The sequence below is a fragment of the Seriola dumerili genome, unplaced genomic scaffold, assembly GCF_002260705.1.
Source record: "Seriola dumerili isolate Sdu_G_001 unplaced genomic scaffold, Sdu_1.0 BDQW01000025.1, whole genome shotgun sequence".
NCBI classification, from domain to species: Eukaryota; Metazoa; Chordata; class Actinopteri; order Carangiformes; family Carangidae; genus Seriola; species Seriola dumerili.
Window position 1 is genome coordinate 2,568,817 of NW_019174280.1, and position 18,737 is coordinate 2,587,553.

General features: G+C 39.0%; 1 protein-coding gene and 2 non-coding genes across 4 annotated transcripts; all 3 read left to right on the forward strand.

The window, feature by feature from the left end:
- Positions 1 to 8: 8 nt before the first annotated feature.
- trnam-cau lies at positions 9 to 81 on the forward strand. Its single transcript has one exon. It is a non-coding gene; the product is annotated as a tRNA-Met (tRNA).
- Positions 82 to 219: 138 nt separating this feature from the next.
- On the forward strand, positions 220 to 290 carry trnag-gcc. The gene has a single exon. It is a non-coding gene; the product is annotated as a tRNA-Gly (tRNA).
- Positions 291 to 13,142: 12,852 nt separating this feature from the next.
- On the forward strand, positions 13,143 to 18,339 carry LOC111240037 (interferon-induced protein 44-like). Of its 2 annotated transcripts, none has more exons than XM_022770008.1 (8): positions 13,143 to 13,241; positions 13,772 to 13,807; positions 13,930 to 13,963; positions 14,157 to 14,355; positions 15,328 to 15,474; positions 15,585 to 15,756; positions 15,937 to 16,037; positions 16,977 to 18,339. In XM_022770008.1, the coding sequence occupies exons 2-8, from the start codon at positions 13,774 to 13,776 to the stop codon at positions 17,166 to 17,168; spliced, it is 879 nt and encodes a 292-aa protein (XP_022625729.1). In that variant the 5' UTR covers positions 13,143 to 13,241; positions 13,772 to 13,773; the 3' UTR covers positions 17,169 to 18,339. The 2 variants fall into 2 exon arrangements, with proteins under 2 accessions (XP_022625729.1, XP_022625737.1); XM_022770016.1 differs by having other exon boundaries at positions 14,160 to 14,355.
- The last annotated feature ends 398 nt before the right edge of the window (positions 18,340 to 18,737 follow it).

An 18,737-nucleotide genomic window follows, 5' to 3' on the forward strand; every position in this document is an offset into this window, starting at 1 on the left:
TATTGCTGGCCTCGTTGGCGCAGTAGGCAGCGCGTCAGTCTCATAATCTGAAGGTCGTGAGTTCGAGCCTCACATGGGGCATCCTTTTGCTGCACATGTGCTTTTTCTGGACTGGTGTGAAGTCATGTACAATGTGCACTGTGTAGATGCAGCAGTGGGAAAGTCTGTTGTGCTCATTCGCACAGTGGTATGTTAATTGGTCATGTGCGCATTGGTGGNGCATTGGTGGTTCAGTGGTAGAATTCTCGCCTGCCACGCGGGAGGCCCGGGTTCGATTCCCGGCCAATGCAACCCACTTTTTCATTTTCTCGGGTTTGATACCCCAACAGTGCAACACACTTCTTGGGATAATTGTACAGTGTGGTACCAAAATATGTTTTGTAACTATAAGCTTATATTGAAATATTGTACAACTGTAATGTACCAATGCCACAAACAGCAACACGGGGCAAAAGAAGAATAAGAAAACACAGTCAAGGTATTCACATTGTCAACAACAATATTCGGGTGGTCTTCTGCTTTCAGACGTTGTTTTTATTAATAAAACAAGAGGCAACATGTCTTCAAACTGGCATTTAAAGGGTTAAAATCCTGAAAACTAATAAACATTTGGTAGGTTTGAGCAGAACTGAAGTGGTTTAAGAGATGTATGCAAAAAAAAGCAGAAAAAAATATTGATATATGATGATTTTATAGCATTTTCTTTGTGTGTCCTTTTTTGGACGCGAGGAACCCCAGAGGGTACAAAATGTGTTACCAGTGTATAATAGACCTGTAACAGTAACTGACATTAGATTTTAAAAATATGTCAAAAAAGACACTTTCTTGCAGAAATCCATACCTTCAGCTGTAACACAGCCAAAATGATCAGCAAATCAAAAAAGAAAAGTGAAGAAAATGTCCAAAAAAGGACAGAGGGACCCCTGAGGGTTAATAAATCCCATGAACCGCTATTTAAATTACCACTATTATGTTTTTTTCGGTGCTAAATTTAACATTACTGGGGAGGAGAGCAACGCGACTAGAAGTGACAGCGAGAGAGGGCTAGTAGCTTCTCCTCTCCTCTGTCTCAGCGGAGACCGTCACAACTTCATTCACTCATTTAACAAAACAAAAAGAAAAGCAACAAAGGAAGCAGTAAATGGACTTACATATTTAAGACCTAACTAAATGTAATTTAAGACCTAACATGCGGCTAATGTAAAGCTAGCAGAGCTTGGAGAGTTGGTTATGTGGTTGCTAGGCGCACACACGCACGCACACAGGTCAGGAGCTGCCGTTGCCATGGCAATGTGAAAATCTGCCCAGAATTTGGCTTCTACATGGCTTCAAACAACTGCAAATTCTGAGAAAACCGTTACTTCTTTTCAAAAACCGAAAACACCGTGACAGACACTGAAGCCAGAAGTTTCTTACAGTCTCTATTTTATTCAGATATTCCTTAAAATGAGTGAGTAAGCTCAGTGCGAAGACAGAGTGAGATTCTTCTGAAAAAAAAAGACGATTACATTAGGTGTCAATGAGAGTGAGACAGGTATTGCTGCCGGACTCGGCACCCCCGTTTAAATTTTGTGCAGACCCTGCCTGTCAAAGTTACATTTTATGAATCCCAACAACTATGTGTACATTTTCAGAAAGAATTATTTGTCTCCTTTTTACGGTTTGGCCGTGAGCTCGAGTTAAAAATAAAAATGAAGGTTATTTTTTACTGCTTCACGCACTCTAGCCAACTGACGCTGTCACTCTAACTTTGAAGAAAAAGTGATTTCCACTCCTCTTTTGAGTGCTCATAGTTTGAAAAGTTTACATGTTATGTAAAAACAGTTGTTGTCTTTATAGTTTGAATCACATTTCTACGTGGGGTGTTCAAGGATTCCCCATGTCAGACAGAATCTAACTGCAGATTCTGCCTGAAGCGAGTCATAAAGCTTGATGCTTCTCTAAAGCCATTTATGCTTTAGGTAAACAAGCTACCTGACAGGTGTTGCTAATCTTAAATACAAAATGTATCGGGTGCCTGCCAGGTTGCCTCTGTCTGTTGTTTCATATTGTGCTGGTAGAGAGATGAAACACAACAGCCAGACAGTGAATAATCATTCCCAGTAACCACTGACAGGCAATTTGCATGCTAAAAGATGTCAACACATTTAAGTTAACACTAGGCTAAATTTGGTTGGAAAATTGCAGTCTTATTTACATGCAATTATTTCAACAGGATTTCAATTTAATGCTTACTAGCTACTGTTTGGTGATATACTTCATACTGTGAGTGTGTATGCTACTCGCACTGATACTGGGGCATATTGTCAAAGCTATGACACATAATTCAAATTTGATACATAATTCTGTTTTCATGTCATTTTTATGTGAATAATGTATAGCAAATAGGTTCCAATTTACATGTCCAGTAGACACAGAGCAACATTTGCACCTATTTGGATTCAGGTGTCTGTCCACTTGATAAATTTAACTCCAGTATGGTTTGCTCTCCACTAACTCATGCGGTAAATATCTGGTTCCTCAGCTGCTAAATGTTCTTCTCCCTTTTTTATTTTTATTTTTATTTCTATTTAATTTGTTTTTTTAAGTTATTTCTTTGGGCATTTTTGCCTCTATTATGATAGTCACAGTGATAGAGAGACAGGAAAGTCAGGGAGAGAGAGAGAGGGGGTGACATTAGGACATTAGGACTAAGCCCATGTGGTACGTGTTATACCTGGTGAGCCACGGAGGCGCCCTTAAATGTTCTACTTTCTTCACCTGCTTGTCATAATTTTGTCTGCCTGCTGTTTAATGCTGTGCAGGTGGTGTACATCAGATTTATCAGAGATTTTTTGTTGATAAAGCTACCTGCTGTGGCTTGAAATGAGGTTGATGAGTGCTGTGAGAATGAAACAAAACAGTGAAGTTGCAGGCTGTAATTCTCTCTCTCTCTCTCTCTTCTCATCTCTATTAGTGAAACCTTTTACATTACATATTGTTATGTTATCTATTGTTATGCAAACATATATACTGCACCAGTGTTTCTGTAATTATGTACTTGAGCGAGTATATCAGAACTACACTACATTACGTTATGCTGCTCATTAAAAAACATAGTTGAAGTCATTGCGTGTTTTATGTAGGTATTATCACCGTCAATGTTCTCCAATAGATCATGCTACAGAGCTCATTCATTCTACAGCCTATTAAAATGTTAAACAAGACAATAGGCTCACAGGAGGCTAAGAGCAATGTGCTGTTAGCTATGAAATGGAACATAATGTTAAAACAGATGATTATGGATAGTTTAGTGGTTGCCAGTGGGCAGAAGAAGCTTTATGCCAAATGCTAAAACTATGAAATCAAATATTGTCTAACTTTATTATGTAATAGCAACAGTTATTAGAAATAAAAGAAATTCAAGTAAATAAAAACTGAAATTGTACCATTTGTACCATGGCTTTAGACTGAAATCAAACATCCTCACTGGAAAGTTGAACTTCTCCAAGGTGTATGAGAATGCTTTGATGCAGTGCTAAACCTCAATCACTTAAGGGCAGAGCATACAGACTCAAAATCACTTTATGTCAGGTTGGAGTGTAAATGAAGGGCTTGTAAGATTAAAATTTTTTTGTTGTTAATTTTTATTCACAACAGTGATGTGATCAGATCTTTAGAGTGTGGGAGGAAACCGGAGCACCCGGAGTAAACCCACGCAGGCACAGTAAGGACATGCAAACTCAGAAAAAATAAGTTGCTGGTTTAGCAATTTGTTCTCTCTGTGAGGCTGCAGTCCTGAGCTGTCAGTGTCACCCAGAGAAGGGTTGGGGGGAGGGGGGTGGGGGTTGGGGGGTTGTGAGGAGAATTTGAGGAAAAGATTCAGAACAGGTTAAGGGGGTTTGAGAGGGTAAGAAGAGAGGTAGATGAAGGAGAACACAGGGTTTAGGAGTCAGCCAGAGAGGTCACTGCGAGGTTAGGTTCTGCCAGTTCTTCTAAAGATCTGAAGGAATCGTTTCCTCACAGATTTCCTCTTTGTCCTCTTTGGTTTTTCATCAACCATCACGTCATATTCCAGAACGACTATTCTGTCCATCTCTTCAGCCATGAATTTTGCTATCTCCTCTCTCTTTTTTTTCAGAGCCTGTCTGACGCTCTTGAGAGACTGCAGGAGACCGGACTTTTCTTTATGCCACTGAAGGCCGTCTTTTTCCAGGTCTTCTTGTGCCTGGATCTTCGCTGCTTCAAGGCTGGAGGTTGTCTGGTGATGTTCTGCCAGGAGACCGGACCTGTCCTCCTCCCACTGGCGTTGTAACTCTTCCAGGTTGTTTTGGGCCTGGGCCAGTGTGGTCTTGACTTTGGAGGTCTCCTCAGCCTGTCTGGCTAGGCATGTCTCGGCCTCCTCCCTCTTCTTTGTTGCTGCATTGAGAGCTTCTTCCAGTTGTTGTATTTTCTGGGTAGCATCCCATTCCGTCTTCGCTGATACAGACAGATCAACAACAAGCCCCATCTTTTCCTCTGTCATGTCAGTTAACTCTGCTTTCAGCTGCTCTGCCTCCATGATCATGGCAAAGTTTTCTACCTCCAGCAGGTATTCTTGCATCTCTTTCTCATCCATGATACGATGTAGCTCAAGCTCAGGAACTTGTAGGATGACGTCTTTGGTCAGATCAATTTGCATGCCTGAGGCAGATGTGAGGTCTACCTTAGATGGCTCTGTAGACTGTGTTTCAGTTGACACAGCAGTTGACTCAATTGTCTCTACTTGAGGCACTGGAGATGCAGGAGGAAACACAACTGTCTCTGCTTCCAGGGGCTGTGGTGATGCCGGAGGAGACACAACTTTCTTTGCTTCCAGAGGCTTTGGTGATGCAGGAGGAGACACAACTGTCTCTGCTTCAAGAGGCTTTGGAGATGCAGGAGGAGACACAACTGTGTCCGCTTCCAGAGGCTTTGGAGATGCAGGCAGAGACACGTCTGTCTCTGCTTCCAGGGGCTTTGGAGATGCAGGCAGAGACACGTCTGTCTCTGCTTCCAGAGGCTTTGGAGATGCAGGACACACAACTGTCTCTGCTTCCAGAGGCTTTGGAGATGCAGGAGAAGACACAACTGTCTCTGCTTCCACTTTCAGTGCAGACTGGGCTTCATTTTTCTTAGCAGTTGATACAGCAGTTTCAACAGCTTTCTCTGCCTTTGTCTTCTGTGCTCTTGGTATCAGAGTCAATCCAAAGGTGAAGTTGATTGAAGGAGTTGAAGGCGTCTTCTGAATCCTCTGTTTCTTGCCTTTCTTCTTTCCCCTCTCCTGTCTTAAAGGCATTCTCTGGAGTGAAGGAAACTCCATGTTATCAAGCTGCTGGCAGGACCTCAGGTCAGCCACCTTTTGGAAATTTGTGTTCCAGGGGTTGACTGGCTGAGGCCTTTGGTCTTGCTCGCAAGCTTCTTCTTCAGCAGATTGGGTTTTTTCCCGCTCTGCTGATTCCATGGATCGCTGTTTTCCAACAGGCTTGCTCATTTTACTCACAAGTTGGTAACTGATGAGTTTGTTGCTTTGTGTTGTTTGTTGTTTCTTCCACTTGTGGATGAATGAATCTGATCTGTGACAGAATGACTCTGCTGCTTGTTCACTGGTGTCTTTTATATGCACACATTCCATCTGAGATCAAAGGCAAGTCTGACATCAAAGACATCAAAGTTCTGTGACATCATAAAAGGAAAAGATTTTAAACAGCCCTTGCTGTTACTATGGTTACTATGCTAACATACTATGGTATTATTATTATTATTATTATTGTTGTTGTTATTATTATTATTAATAATAACGGATGTTACTATGGTTACTATGGTAACAGCAAGGGCTGTTTAAAATAAATGGAGGGTCAGGATCTTGACAAGTAGCGGAGACCGTCACAACTTCATTCACTCATTTAACAAAACAAAAAGAGAAGCAACAAAGGAAGCAGTAAATGGACTTACATATTTAAGACCTAACTAAATGTAATTTAAGACCTAACATGCGGCTAATGTAAAGCTAGCGGAGCTTGGAGAGTTGGTTATCTGGTTGCTAGGCACGCACACACGCACACAGGTCAGGAGCTGCCGTTGCCATGGCAATGTGAAAATCTGCCCAGAATTTGGCTTCTACATGGCTTCAAACAACTGCAAATTATGAGAAAACCGTTACTTCTTTTCAAAAACCGAAAACACCGTGACAGACACTGAAGCCAGAAGTTTCTTACAGTCTCTATTTTATTCAGATATTCCTTAAAATGAGTGAGTAAGCTCAGTGCGAAGACAGAGTGAGATTCTTTTGAAAAAAAAAGACGATTACATTAGGTGTCAATGAGAGTGAGACAGGTATTGCTGCCGGACTCGGCACCCCCGTTTAAATTTTGTGCAGACCCTGCCTGTCAAAGTTACATTTTATGAATCCCAACAACTATGTCTACATTTTCAGAAAGAATTATTTGTCTCCTTTTTACGGTTTGGCCGTGAGCTCGAGTTAAAAATAAAAATAAAGGTTATTTTTTACTGCTTCAAGCCAACTGATGCTGTCACTCTAACTTTGAAGAAAAAGTGATTTCCACTCCTCCTTTGAGTGCTCATAGTTTGAAAAGTTTACATGTTATGTAAAAACAGTTGCTGTGTTTTGGAGAGAGCAGAAGTTTTCCTCCGTTTTATAGTTTGAATCACATTTCTACGTGCAGGTATGAGAGAGCTGGGTGACTCAGAAAAAAGGTGAAATTTTGTAGAAAAAAGGTGAAATTTTGTGGGTTTCTAAAGAAAATTCCAATGCATTCCTAATGCATTATTTTATATATATATATATTACAGTATTTTGGGAATAACTTTTGGAAAAATTGGAATTTTAACACCAAAAGTCATAGCACTTCTTTCAGGAGACGCACGTTTTGATGTATATATTACCGGGGTTTTCTCAAAGCTGCAGACGAGTTACACGCCAAAATTTGGCGGAAGAATAAAAATAAGCCCGAAGAAATATTAATAGATGCCTCGGAGCTGAGCACCCGTGGCATTAATGAGACTTGATTAAATATAGATTCAATTTAATAAAAACAACTTGACAAAGCTAAATGACCTAAATCAGAATGGTAAAGCTTCAAATAAACATGGAGCCTTTGACTTTGTCTGTTTTAGATCACAGCTTTAATAAAGACTGTAAGACGCTGATACAGAAAAACACTATTTTTGAGTCTTGTGCATAATTGTGATTCACTGCACTGTTTTCAGGAAGTTTGTTGTGTAGCAGGGCTGCTGTGTAGCTAGTACAGATGTCAACATACCAGAAATGTAGTAGTCGTTACCAATACCAATGAAATTCTGCAGTTCTCAATACAAAATTTAATATTACAGCAAAAAGCAGAGAACAACAGAGGCTGCTGCACACAGTGTTATAACACATACGCACATGTGCTTGTGCATGCACACACACATATGCACACACCTCCATATAGTCAGTGTGCAAGCCAGAGGCGTTGGTAGGATCTTTCGACATAGGTGGTTTAAACTTTCAATTTTTTGAAAGTCACAGCAACACACAACACTATTTTTTCCTTTTAGTTTTACATATTTTACTTGTCACTCTCCTTTGACCTCTTGTATTATTGCCCTACATTATTCTACATTTATCTTAAACCATGTGTCAACTTTAAACATCAACCTGTCTTGTTTGCCTTTCATTTCACTCTTTCTTTTATTCCTCCTATATTAAGTTTTTGAGCTACATTTTGTTTATTAAAAGTGATATGCTGCTGTCCCATGCCTTTTTTTCTCTCTCTCTCTTCTCTTCTTGTTTTTCTTTATCTCATCTTATTTGGTATATGTGATCTGCTCATACCTTCCATTTCTGTTGTGTTCAGTGTTCTCTGTCTGTTCTAAAAACTTAATAAAATATATTACAAAAAGTGATATGCTATACAAAAAAAGATATTATTATAATTAGAATAATTATCATTATTGATTGATTATTGAGCACACACACATAAACTAGTCTGTGTAATATCCTCAAATGCCCACTAGTCATTTAGAGGCTTACAGAATGAACAAGGACCATAACGTGGTATTTTACACATTACACATTCTAAATAATTGACACTGACTAAATAGAAATATTTTTCTACCTGTAGTATGATGATGTGATTGACTTTTTGAATAATATTAGTATAAAAGATAATAGTCATAGTCATAATAAGTGATTAGCAGCCTACCTTGCTCCTGTAATGACATGTTTAACATTTCTTCTTGCTATTGAAAGTAAAGTAGCTAGAAAACATCTCCACATCAGCAATACCTCATACAGGTGTGTTAGCGGAAATTAATTATGGCTTGAAGACTTCAGTTGGATTCTACAAAGGCAGAATGAGGTCATCCCACTGTCTGTCGATGCTCAGCCCACGTTCCTCATTAATATCACAGTAAGTGCAGATTAGCTGGACCAGAGGTTCACAAACTGTCCCGTCACATAGGTATGACTTAAGACGGACATTTGAGAATCACTGAGTTAGGCTAAGGCACGGTGGTCCAGTGGTTAGCATTGTCACACAGCAATGGATGGATGAGTTGGGCTAAGTCCACACTACTACGTATATACGTATACATAAATGTGTGTGTGTGTGTTTGTGTGTGTGTGTGTAGCAGTAGAGCTGCCCAGAACCTCCAGTAAGTTCTTTTTACCTGGTTGAGACTCTTATTTTGAAGGTGAAGACCTGGAAGACCTGAAACTGAGCTGGAGACACAGGAGCCAGTTACAAAAAAGGGTCAATTCTGCTTTTCTCTGGAAATCAGCTCCTGAATTTGTATTGCAGTCATTGGGAGAGGTGGAGGGTAGTCCCATCACTTTGAGGCTCACTATTCAAATTCTGTAAGTCTCTGTGCTTAGATAGACGCTTTCTATGAAACAGCACAAATTTGTCTTGTTTTCTCATAGCTGGGGGACTAGTTATGCGCCAAAATTTCAATACGGAAGATGAATAAGACGAATAAGTATGCAGAATAATAATATATGCCTTCAATGCTATTGCATTGCAGGCAGATAAAAATCACATTCTGGAGGGACTGCTCAGGCTGTAATGTAATGTTTATTTTTCTGTGAGTTTTTCTGTGGCATGTGAAGAACATCTAACTTCACATTGAAGGCCAGCAGCTCAGATTCTCCTTCGCAGGTTGGCCCTGCAAAGTTGCATTTCGTGAACTCAGAGCAGTTATTAGGTGGCTGTGTGGTGTGACAGTAAAATAGCAGGAGTCTTTAATCACACCTATGGTCAGCTTAAGTATAAAGAAAGTGAAACCAATTTGACTGTTGATAGAAGGAAGTATGAAAACCACAGTATCAATGTCACAAGCTTTTCTAAACTGTGGGCACGTAAAACTGCTTCTATGCCTTAAGTATAAAGAAAGTGAAACCAATTTGACTGTTGATAGAAGGAAGTATGAAAACCACAGTATCAGCTACGTAAGCTTAACCTTCAAATAGCCCTTTGAAGTTGTCAGGACCGGCCAAAATGACCTCACAATAATGCTTTTTAACCAAAATTGTCCTCACAATTTTAGAAAGACATGTACACACACGCAAAGAACCACACATTAACACACACACAAGTACACATAAATGCACTGTGTTGATTTACCTTGACTTGCTCTCACACCTGAGTTTAAAGGCTAAGAGTTAATCAGTGTAATTAGCCAATCAGAGTCAGCCTTGCCCATATCTGCCCAGTAACTGTCAATAGCACCTACTGAGACACTGGTTGCTGTAGCGACTTTGGCCACCAGGGGAGCACACACAATCCCCTCCGTCTCCCTAGGCAGACAACAGCTTTTAAGATGAAACTTGTATTTGAAATTTGGATCACACAGGGAAAACTACAAGTTCTATTGAAAGGATCACCTCACCACAGCTGTCCAAAGGGTTCATTAAAGAGATTGCTCTCTTATGTGTACCTGAAACTCATAACTCACTCCCAAGAGCTTCTGAGCTAAGTTTAACATGGGTGTCTATGGGTGCTTTGGACAGCCCTTTCTGGACTGGGGGTATTTCCTCCAAAACCGTAAAAGACATCAGAATGAGACCAAAACTGGGTGATACAGGACAAAAAAAAGTTGTGGGATTTAAGAAAGGGGTTGTCTGAATTTTTTTGGAGGAAAATTTTCAGGGATGGCAGTTAGAGTGCGCAGTTAGTGTCACAACTGTCAGGGTTTGAGGGGTAAAGCTGGACCCAAATGCAGCCAACACATGGGAGACGGTGCAGACAGGTTTATTAAACAAGAAGCTTACACACAACACTGGTGGGGCACAGGGGATGACAACAGGTAACATGAACAAAACGAAGACAAACCAGACTTGAACAGCTTGAGGGGAAACCATGGATGAACAGATTGAGGAAAATCCAGAAATCAACAGGCATGAACAGGCTAAGGATAAACCCCGAGACAACAGACGAACCGACCCAGACAAAGGGGAGCACAAAGACTGTATAGACAAAGGAGGCAAGGGTGATTGCACACAGGTGAAACACATCAGGGCGGGGCAGACAATCACCACACAGACACAGGACCAAGACAGGAAGCAAAAACACTGACACACAAGGAAACCAATTACAAAATAAAACAGGAAGTGCAAAAAGTCCAAACAAAACTAACAAAAGGTGTCTGCCATAGCAAACCATGACAGTTAGGTCCTGTTAGACATCGCTGAAGATGTAATAAACATCACAATACTCTACACTGAAGTTACAACGACACCACACCAAGCGAGTGAGAGGGAGGGAGAGAGAGAGAAGTTTTTCTGTGGCATGTGAAGAACATCTAACTTCACATTGAAGGCCAGCAGCTCAGATTCTCCTTCGCAGGTTGGCCCTGCAAAGTTGCATTTCGTGAACTCAGAGCAGTTATTAGGTGGCTGTGTGGTGTGACAGTAAAATAGCAGGAGTCTTTAATCACACCTATGGTCAGCTTAAGTATAAAGAAAGTGAAACCAATTTGACTGTTGATAGAAGGAAGTATGAAAACCACAGTATCAATGTCACAAGCTTTGCTAAACTGTGTTGCATGGAAAGGCGTGCATAACACACTTCTGTGGGAACAAACTAAATGTCTCTTAGATTGATTACATGGGCTTTCACTCACTGCAACATTTACCATTCTGAGAGGTAAATTTAAACCGGATTATTTGAAATGTAGATATTTTTACGTCATCACTTGGAGAAAAAAAGGTGGCGGGGGTCATTCCAGTGTGCTCCGGCAGCTCTACACCCATGGGGGGGTAGACATTATGTTACCCTATGAGCGAGAGAGAAAGAGGACTGACCAAAAAAGCGAGCACGTCCTGTCTTTCCTGACTTTCTCCCTCATGGACTCCAAAAAAATGTTTTATTTATTAAGAGCAGCAGGATCAGAAACTGAACTAAAGAACCTGTTCTGTCTCTCCGTCCATCTCCTACACACAACAAGCAGCTTCAATACAATCAGCTGATCAGAGTGTGTGTGCTTTCGTGTTATAAGCATCAATAATATGCTGTTGTATATGTTAAACTATGGCAGGCAAATTAAACTTAGTATTAATTTGATATTACAAAATTAAGTTACAATATTAATGGGAAAACAAGTGAAATATCATCTTGACATTTGCAAAGGCATGAGCAATCGACGATCGTTCTGATGATCGTTCATCGGCACCACCCTAGTATTTCCTCTAATCAGAAGTTCATTAGAGTTCACTGGGACACACTCAGTTCATAAGAACATCCTGTCACTCACATGCATATAAATACTATATATACCACAATGGAGCTCAGACTGCTGGTTATGGTACTATTTAAGAGCTGTGATCAAATTTTATACTACTTCCAATGTCTGACAACAGAATCAGGAAAACGTCATCAAGAACAATTATATTGTGATTATATTGTATTCATACAGTCAGGAGCAGCTGGTCGGAAGATCTGAGGGTTCCATTTAAGGCCTTAAAAACAAATAGAAGAAGAACCTTGAACTCTATAGGATATTTGAGTTGTAGCAAGTGCAGGGTTGCAAGTATGGGTGAGATGCTGTCTCTGCTCCTGGTACCACTTAACAGTCTGCAGCACTCTGCACCAGCTGTAGTTGAGATAAAGCGGACTGGGTAAGCCCAAATAGAGGGCATTAATCCAGCCGGGAGGAAATTAAGGCGTAAATGACAAACTTTAAATCATTGAAAGAGAGAAATAATTTGAGTTTGGCAATATTTCACAGTTAGAAATAGCAACCTTTCACAATGGTGTTGATTTGTTTGTCAGATTTTAGGGGTGAATCAAAGATGACACCAAGATTTTTGGCTTGAGCATGGAGGTGTCGGGGGGACCAAACGAGACCTCTTCAGTCTTGCTGTCATCTAATTGAGGACAGTTATTTGCCATCTAATTTTTCCACCTCATCCTGGAGGCAGTCAAGGAGAGAGCTGTCAGGTTTACACCACCTAAGACATTTAATACTGACACAAAGAAGAGGAAGCCAAGAGCATTATTTCTTACTCGTGAGGAGAACGGACAGAGATATGCTCAGTTACAATCTCCAACCCGCTCTGAAGCATATTCCGCCGAACCCTTTCTTTTTATTATCTTTGGGCGTTCCCTAATTACATGAATGTTGCTGCTCTAAAGGGAAGGGGTCACACAGCAGCAACATGATGTACACTCAAATACATTAGCGTAATGGTGCATCAACTTTGCAACGTGTGATGTGAAACCAGCCTAGACTGGGTTCACCTTGGGTGCACTTCCCGTTTTCGCCAAGATAGCTCATGCTCTGGCTGACTTATCAGCCTGCACACACTCAGCTGCGGTTTCCTGTAAGATAGCTCAAACACAAAACAGACTGCACACACACCGTTAGTATGAAGTAGTTAATACATAATGGTAGACAATATGGGATAACTTATGTACAATTATTCTATCAAGAGCTAACTGATGACTGATAACTTCATATCATTATTGCCAGGTTGTAATGGGAGGTATAGCCGTGTGGTGGTTGTGAGATGGTTATTCAGCTCTGTGTTCTCAAAACAAACATCCTGATGAAAACAAAAGTGAAAATGTGTGGTTTGTGGTCAGAGGAGACGTCTTCAAAACGCAATTGCAAATAGAAGGGGGAGGATAATTTAATATGTTAATTTCTGTGTTGACATGACTGATGGCTACATATATTGCCACACTCACCACAGGACAAAGACATTTTATCTTTCACTTTGTTCCATTACAACATCAAAACAGGTACGATTTTAAATACCGATATCATGCTTATGGCAGAAGAAAATTGTAAGAACATGATAAAATGAATTGTATTTTTTAAAACTTTACAATCCTGGGATTTTCCGTCTGCTTATTGTAATTGTTGGTGAAAAATGTATTTCAGTTAAAAGTTTTAATAATTTTTCTGATCATGTTTAATTTTGATGTTTTTGGTTTCGTGCCACCGACTATTATAGACATAACAGTGATTAAACTCGACATGTATTTTAATTTTCAATCATTTTAATTGATGCCATTATGTTATGTTTTTCAATAATGTGGTCTTTAATACTTAAATTCCACCAAAAGAAATTTTAAAATTCTATTCTTGACTGAAATTAGTCCTCTTGCTGTTGCAGGATATGGGGTGTTAATATTTTATTGATACTTTTCAAGCAGGGAAACAGCTTTTCAAGCAGGGAGTGCACATTTTCCTTTAAAGCAAAAACCAAACAGTTCAGTCACACATGGGTTCAGAGTTTTACTATGTATGTAATTGTTTTATCCTCCAGCCATGGGAGCAAAAAACTCCAAATCCCAACCTCCAAGTAAGACTGTTTGAGAAAAATACTATAGTTCTTATTCTTGGATAAATTACACATTGTTGCATGATTACTGAATTTTTTCATAATCTTCTGTCTTATGTGAATATGTGTTGTGCATTTTTCAGTTCTCAGCCAACCATGGAGAAAAATAAACTGGGAGTAAGTATCTGCATCGTCACTTTTTCAAAAAAAAGTCTTCACAGCACAAGCTGCACAAATGTACTTGTTCTGATGGACTTTTTTTCTGTTTACTACTTGTTCTGTGACATCCTGATGAAACTTATCAAACAGAAAATGTCAACTCTGTGTAAAATTATATTTTAGTCTATAATGTAATGTTTCCTTTCCCAAGCAGAGACAAACAGACTGATCTACAGTTTGTGAAGCACTACAATCCTCAGACTGAAGGTCAGCAGCTCAGAATTCTTCTTCATGGGCCGGTTGGAGCTGGAAAGTCCAGTTTCATCAACTCGGTCCAAAGCGTGTTACAAGGAAGAATGTACATACAGGCTTTGGCAGATAACATCTCTCATGAGTCTTTCACTAAAAAGGTATGAAGAAATTTTGATTGTGTTAATAACATAGGTTTCCGAGGGGCGGTTTTGAAGCTCAACGTTGGCTGCTCCCCCACCACCATCTTGCCAGTACCTGATTCTGTTGAACTCCCAGCTAATCCAGAAATGGGCAAATGTGGAGGCAAGACTTTAGTGCATGCCAGTTTGTGGCAAGCATTCGTTCATCCAGCTGTCACTCAAAGCAGCATGCCCTCAATTATGCAGAACTTTAAGCCTTTACTAAAATGCAAACAGGTGATTTATATAAACAGTTGTCATGAAGGAGGAAATTAGCTCTAGAGACCAAAACTGTTTTTTGTACCAGGCTGCAAACATGTTTATTTCTGCTGTAAAGTTGTGCAATTTTAACATGGGAGTCTATGGGGATTGACTGTTGGAGCCAGACTCAAGCAGCCAGTTGAAGAAGTGCAGTGTTGGCCTCATTTTTCAGGCTCCAAGGTTGCAGCTTGGTCAAAACCTAGTATATGTCTGGACCACCTATAGTCCTGTTTTTATAACTGCAATGTCATCTGAGAAAATCACCAAACACATAAATTAAAGACTGAGCTGTGATTTCGACTGTACTTTCTTATCAAATAATCACTCAGAGAGAAAGTTAAAAGAGACACACTATCTTTTTTTCAAGTTATTTTTTCAGGTTTTTGCCTTTATTAAACTTATAGTGACAGAGAGAGAAAGAGAGATGGGAAAATTGGGGAGAGAGAGGGGATGACAAGCAAAAGTTCAAAAGCTGACCAGTGGTGGAAATATGTTCATTCAATCAGTTACCGACATTCCAGATTATGTGCTATATGTAATCCAAAATTTGACACAAAAAAGCTAACATAAGGAAATTGTACAAGAGAAGTCATTGTGCTCCACTTTAGACAGATTAACCCCCCCCACATGTTGGCAGATACGCTCTATAGTGATCATATTAACTGTACTTTTGTCCATAATGCTTTATAGTACACAACCTACAAGATCCAAAAAGAAAGCCCCAACACCTTTTATCCTTTTGTCTTCAACGACATCATGGGTCTGGGTCCAAACAAAGATGTCCTTGTGGATGATGTCAAACTGGCTCTGAAGGGACACATAAAGGATGGTTATCTGGTACAGTTGCTGCAAAGTTTTCATATTTCAGAGATCAGATTATTTTGAATTATATGTTTATTTATATGTATTGCAATTGTCATTTAACTGGATTTAAATTTGTTTTTCAGTTCAATCCTGTGTCTAAGATATCAGAGGATCACATGTTCTACAAAAAATCCCCAGATTTGAACGACAAAGTGCATGTTCTGGTTCTTGTCATTTGTGCTGACACATTACCTGTATTAACAGACGAAATTGTGCTTAAAGTTAAGGAGATCAGAGCAGCAGCCAGTGACCTGGGTGAGAGCGGAGATTTTTATTGTTCATTCTTTTTTGCAGTGACATTTTAGATCACATTCTTCTTAAAATCTCTTGAGTAACAAACACTTGCCTCCTGTAGTTTGTGCTTTCCTTCACTGACAGAGAAAAGCAGCAGTGGTCTTTGTATTAATGTCAGTTTTCTGCCTGTTGTTCTTGCAGGGATTCCTCAAATCGCCATTCTCACCAAAATTGACCGAACCTGTCCTGAAATAAAACAAGACTTAAAGAATGTCTACAAGCTTGAGTTCACAAAGAAAGAGGTAACTCTAATTAGTAATAATCACACATACCATACAATTTCAATATATGAGCATGATCCGACTTTTTCTTTCCTATTCCAAGTACAGATCAAGTTATGTGTTCGCTAATTTAAAATCTACAAATCTTTGTATCTTGATTAAGATAATCCCTTTAGGTGTGAAGTGAATTAATCCAATCAATTGAATTTTCTACATAATTTTGGATTTAAGAAAATGTTTGTTATATTGTGCAAAAATTATGAGAGTACGTCTTTACAGTGCATCAACCGTTCGACAAAGGTAACCACGTTGTTATTATTGTAACCATGACAACAAAGATTGTCTAATGTTGAGGAAATACTTATTTCTAACCCAAATCATGATCTTTTCCTAAACCTAATCAAGCCATGACCATTATTATAGTAACCATCGCGATGAAGGTAGGTACACTGCTCTCAGTACAGTCCGTGTGTTTATTTTTGTAACTATGACAACCAAGGTCCAGTATGCCTATCACTGTAGGGGTGCTATTTCAGGAGACACTCGTATCAGACAGTTGAAAAAAACAACCTGTATGGTTGTTCACGTTGGAGGAGTTGTTGGAAGTATCACATTTGCAAAATGAGTTTCACAGTAATGCCTGACACTTCCTTCATTTTAAAAGACATGATTGGTCTGTCATGTCTAGCCAATACCTGATCTACTTAGTAACATAAGTATTGCTCCAGCTGATCGAACTGGTGGAGTAAGTACAAAAAAGCCTTGATTGTCCCGAGCGCTGAACAGGAGTTTGTGAATCTTATGAATCTTTGTGAATCTTATCTTTCCTTTTATTTTTTCCTTGTACAATGTTTAATGATGTGCACCAAAATGCCAAAGCAAATTCCTTGTATGTAAAAACCCACTTAATAAACCAGATTCTGATTCTGAACAAAAACATGTTGTTGTTTTTAAATTCAGATGGAGAAGCTCAGTGCAGAAGTGGGGATTCCAATGAACTGCATCTTCCCTGTGAAGAACTATCATGAAGAAATCGATGTTGATAATGACACTGATGCACTGCTCCTGAGCTCGCTGAGAAATATCATCACCTGCGGAGATGACCACATCAACTTCAAGAATCAGCAAGCATCTTCAGACAGATATGCTTGATAAAGCATAAAAAGAGTGTATTTCACAATGTCAGAAAAATAATCTGAGACATTGACCAGCATGATTTCTAACTAACTCTTTAATGTGATTTAATTACTTGATTACTTTTTTTATACATACGTTTCAGCTTAAAGCTCCTGAAAACCTGCACTTTAATTTCTTTGTACTCTTCAGTAACATTAAATATTCACACAGCAATTAACATTAAACAAAACACCTTAAGGTATTATTTACTTTAATCAGATATTATATTATTAATTGGCATATCACCTTCTTCTGAGTTCTGCCCACTTCCAATTAGAGAAAAAAAAAAAGAAAATTTGTAAGTAAGATTGCATCACTTACAACATGGACACATGTTTTCAGGACCTTTAATTTGCTTTTTGAATTGCTGAATGAGTTTTATATTACTTTTTTTACATTTACAAAGATAACAAATCTTTGAAGCTGCAGCCATAAAATCATGGAGTTTTGTGATATGTTTTTTTGAACCTTAAGCACAATGTGACTATTATTACCATTAAATGTATTTCTGCTTTTGAAGAGTCATGTTCCACTTGTGACATGTAAAGTGACATCTAGGTCAACAAACCATTTTTTTCTAAAACTGTCAATTTATTTTCCAGTTTTCATTTAGTACAAAAACAAAGCAACAGACACCTAATACTTATTAAGGATTTTGGAGCCCCCAATAAAAGTTTCTGAAATGAAAAATCATACTTCAATTGTTTAACACAAACTAGTTAAAGGTGTTCAATAACTTTTGAAAAGTTCTTTGACAACAGCAGGTTTTTTTAACTTCATGGTGTGAGAGATGAGTCATTATGTGCTTTCTAATGCTTTCTGATAAATTCCAAGTCTAAACAACCTCTTTTGCCTCAAGGTTACAGCACCTCCCACAGACTGGAATGTGTCACTACAACTCTGTGACAGTTTACAATAACATTTTTGTGCTCAACGTAACATCTATTATTTAACATCAACCTACTGATCGGATTTCCAGTAACAGCCCTGCAGTTACATGTCAGCTAACCTACTATGTCCCTCCTAGCTAATGATAGCCTAGCAAAATTATTATTTAATTATTAGCATCTGCTCATCAGCTTAATCTTACTTGTGTCTACACTATATCTACACACAATTGATAAAACTGTCACTGTTGTAACTATAAGCTTCTGTTTTCTTAATAATCTTGCTAAAATATGTTGTAAACCGGTACTTACACGTTAGCTAGATCCTCTCAGTCCAGCTTTAGTGTGTTTGAGAAAACAGACACACCAGCTTCAGATGCTCTTGTTCAACCAGCATCGGTTTTCAATCATCGTCCCTCCTTGGCCACAGGTTGAAAAGGTACAGGATTTCACAAAATATATATACTGTATGTATAAAGTTGCACTAATATTATTTAAGTGGCAATGGACAGCTTCTCCCCCCTAGCATTTCCAAGTGTTATTACTGTTGGCGCCGCTGTCACAAAGACCAGATCAAATACAACAGAATATAGTAACTTTAGCCATTAATCGTTTTAGAGAGGTCACCATTGTTGTGTTGGGTTCATTCTCAGACAAT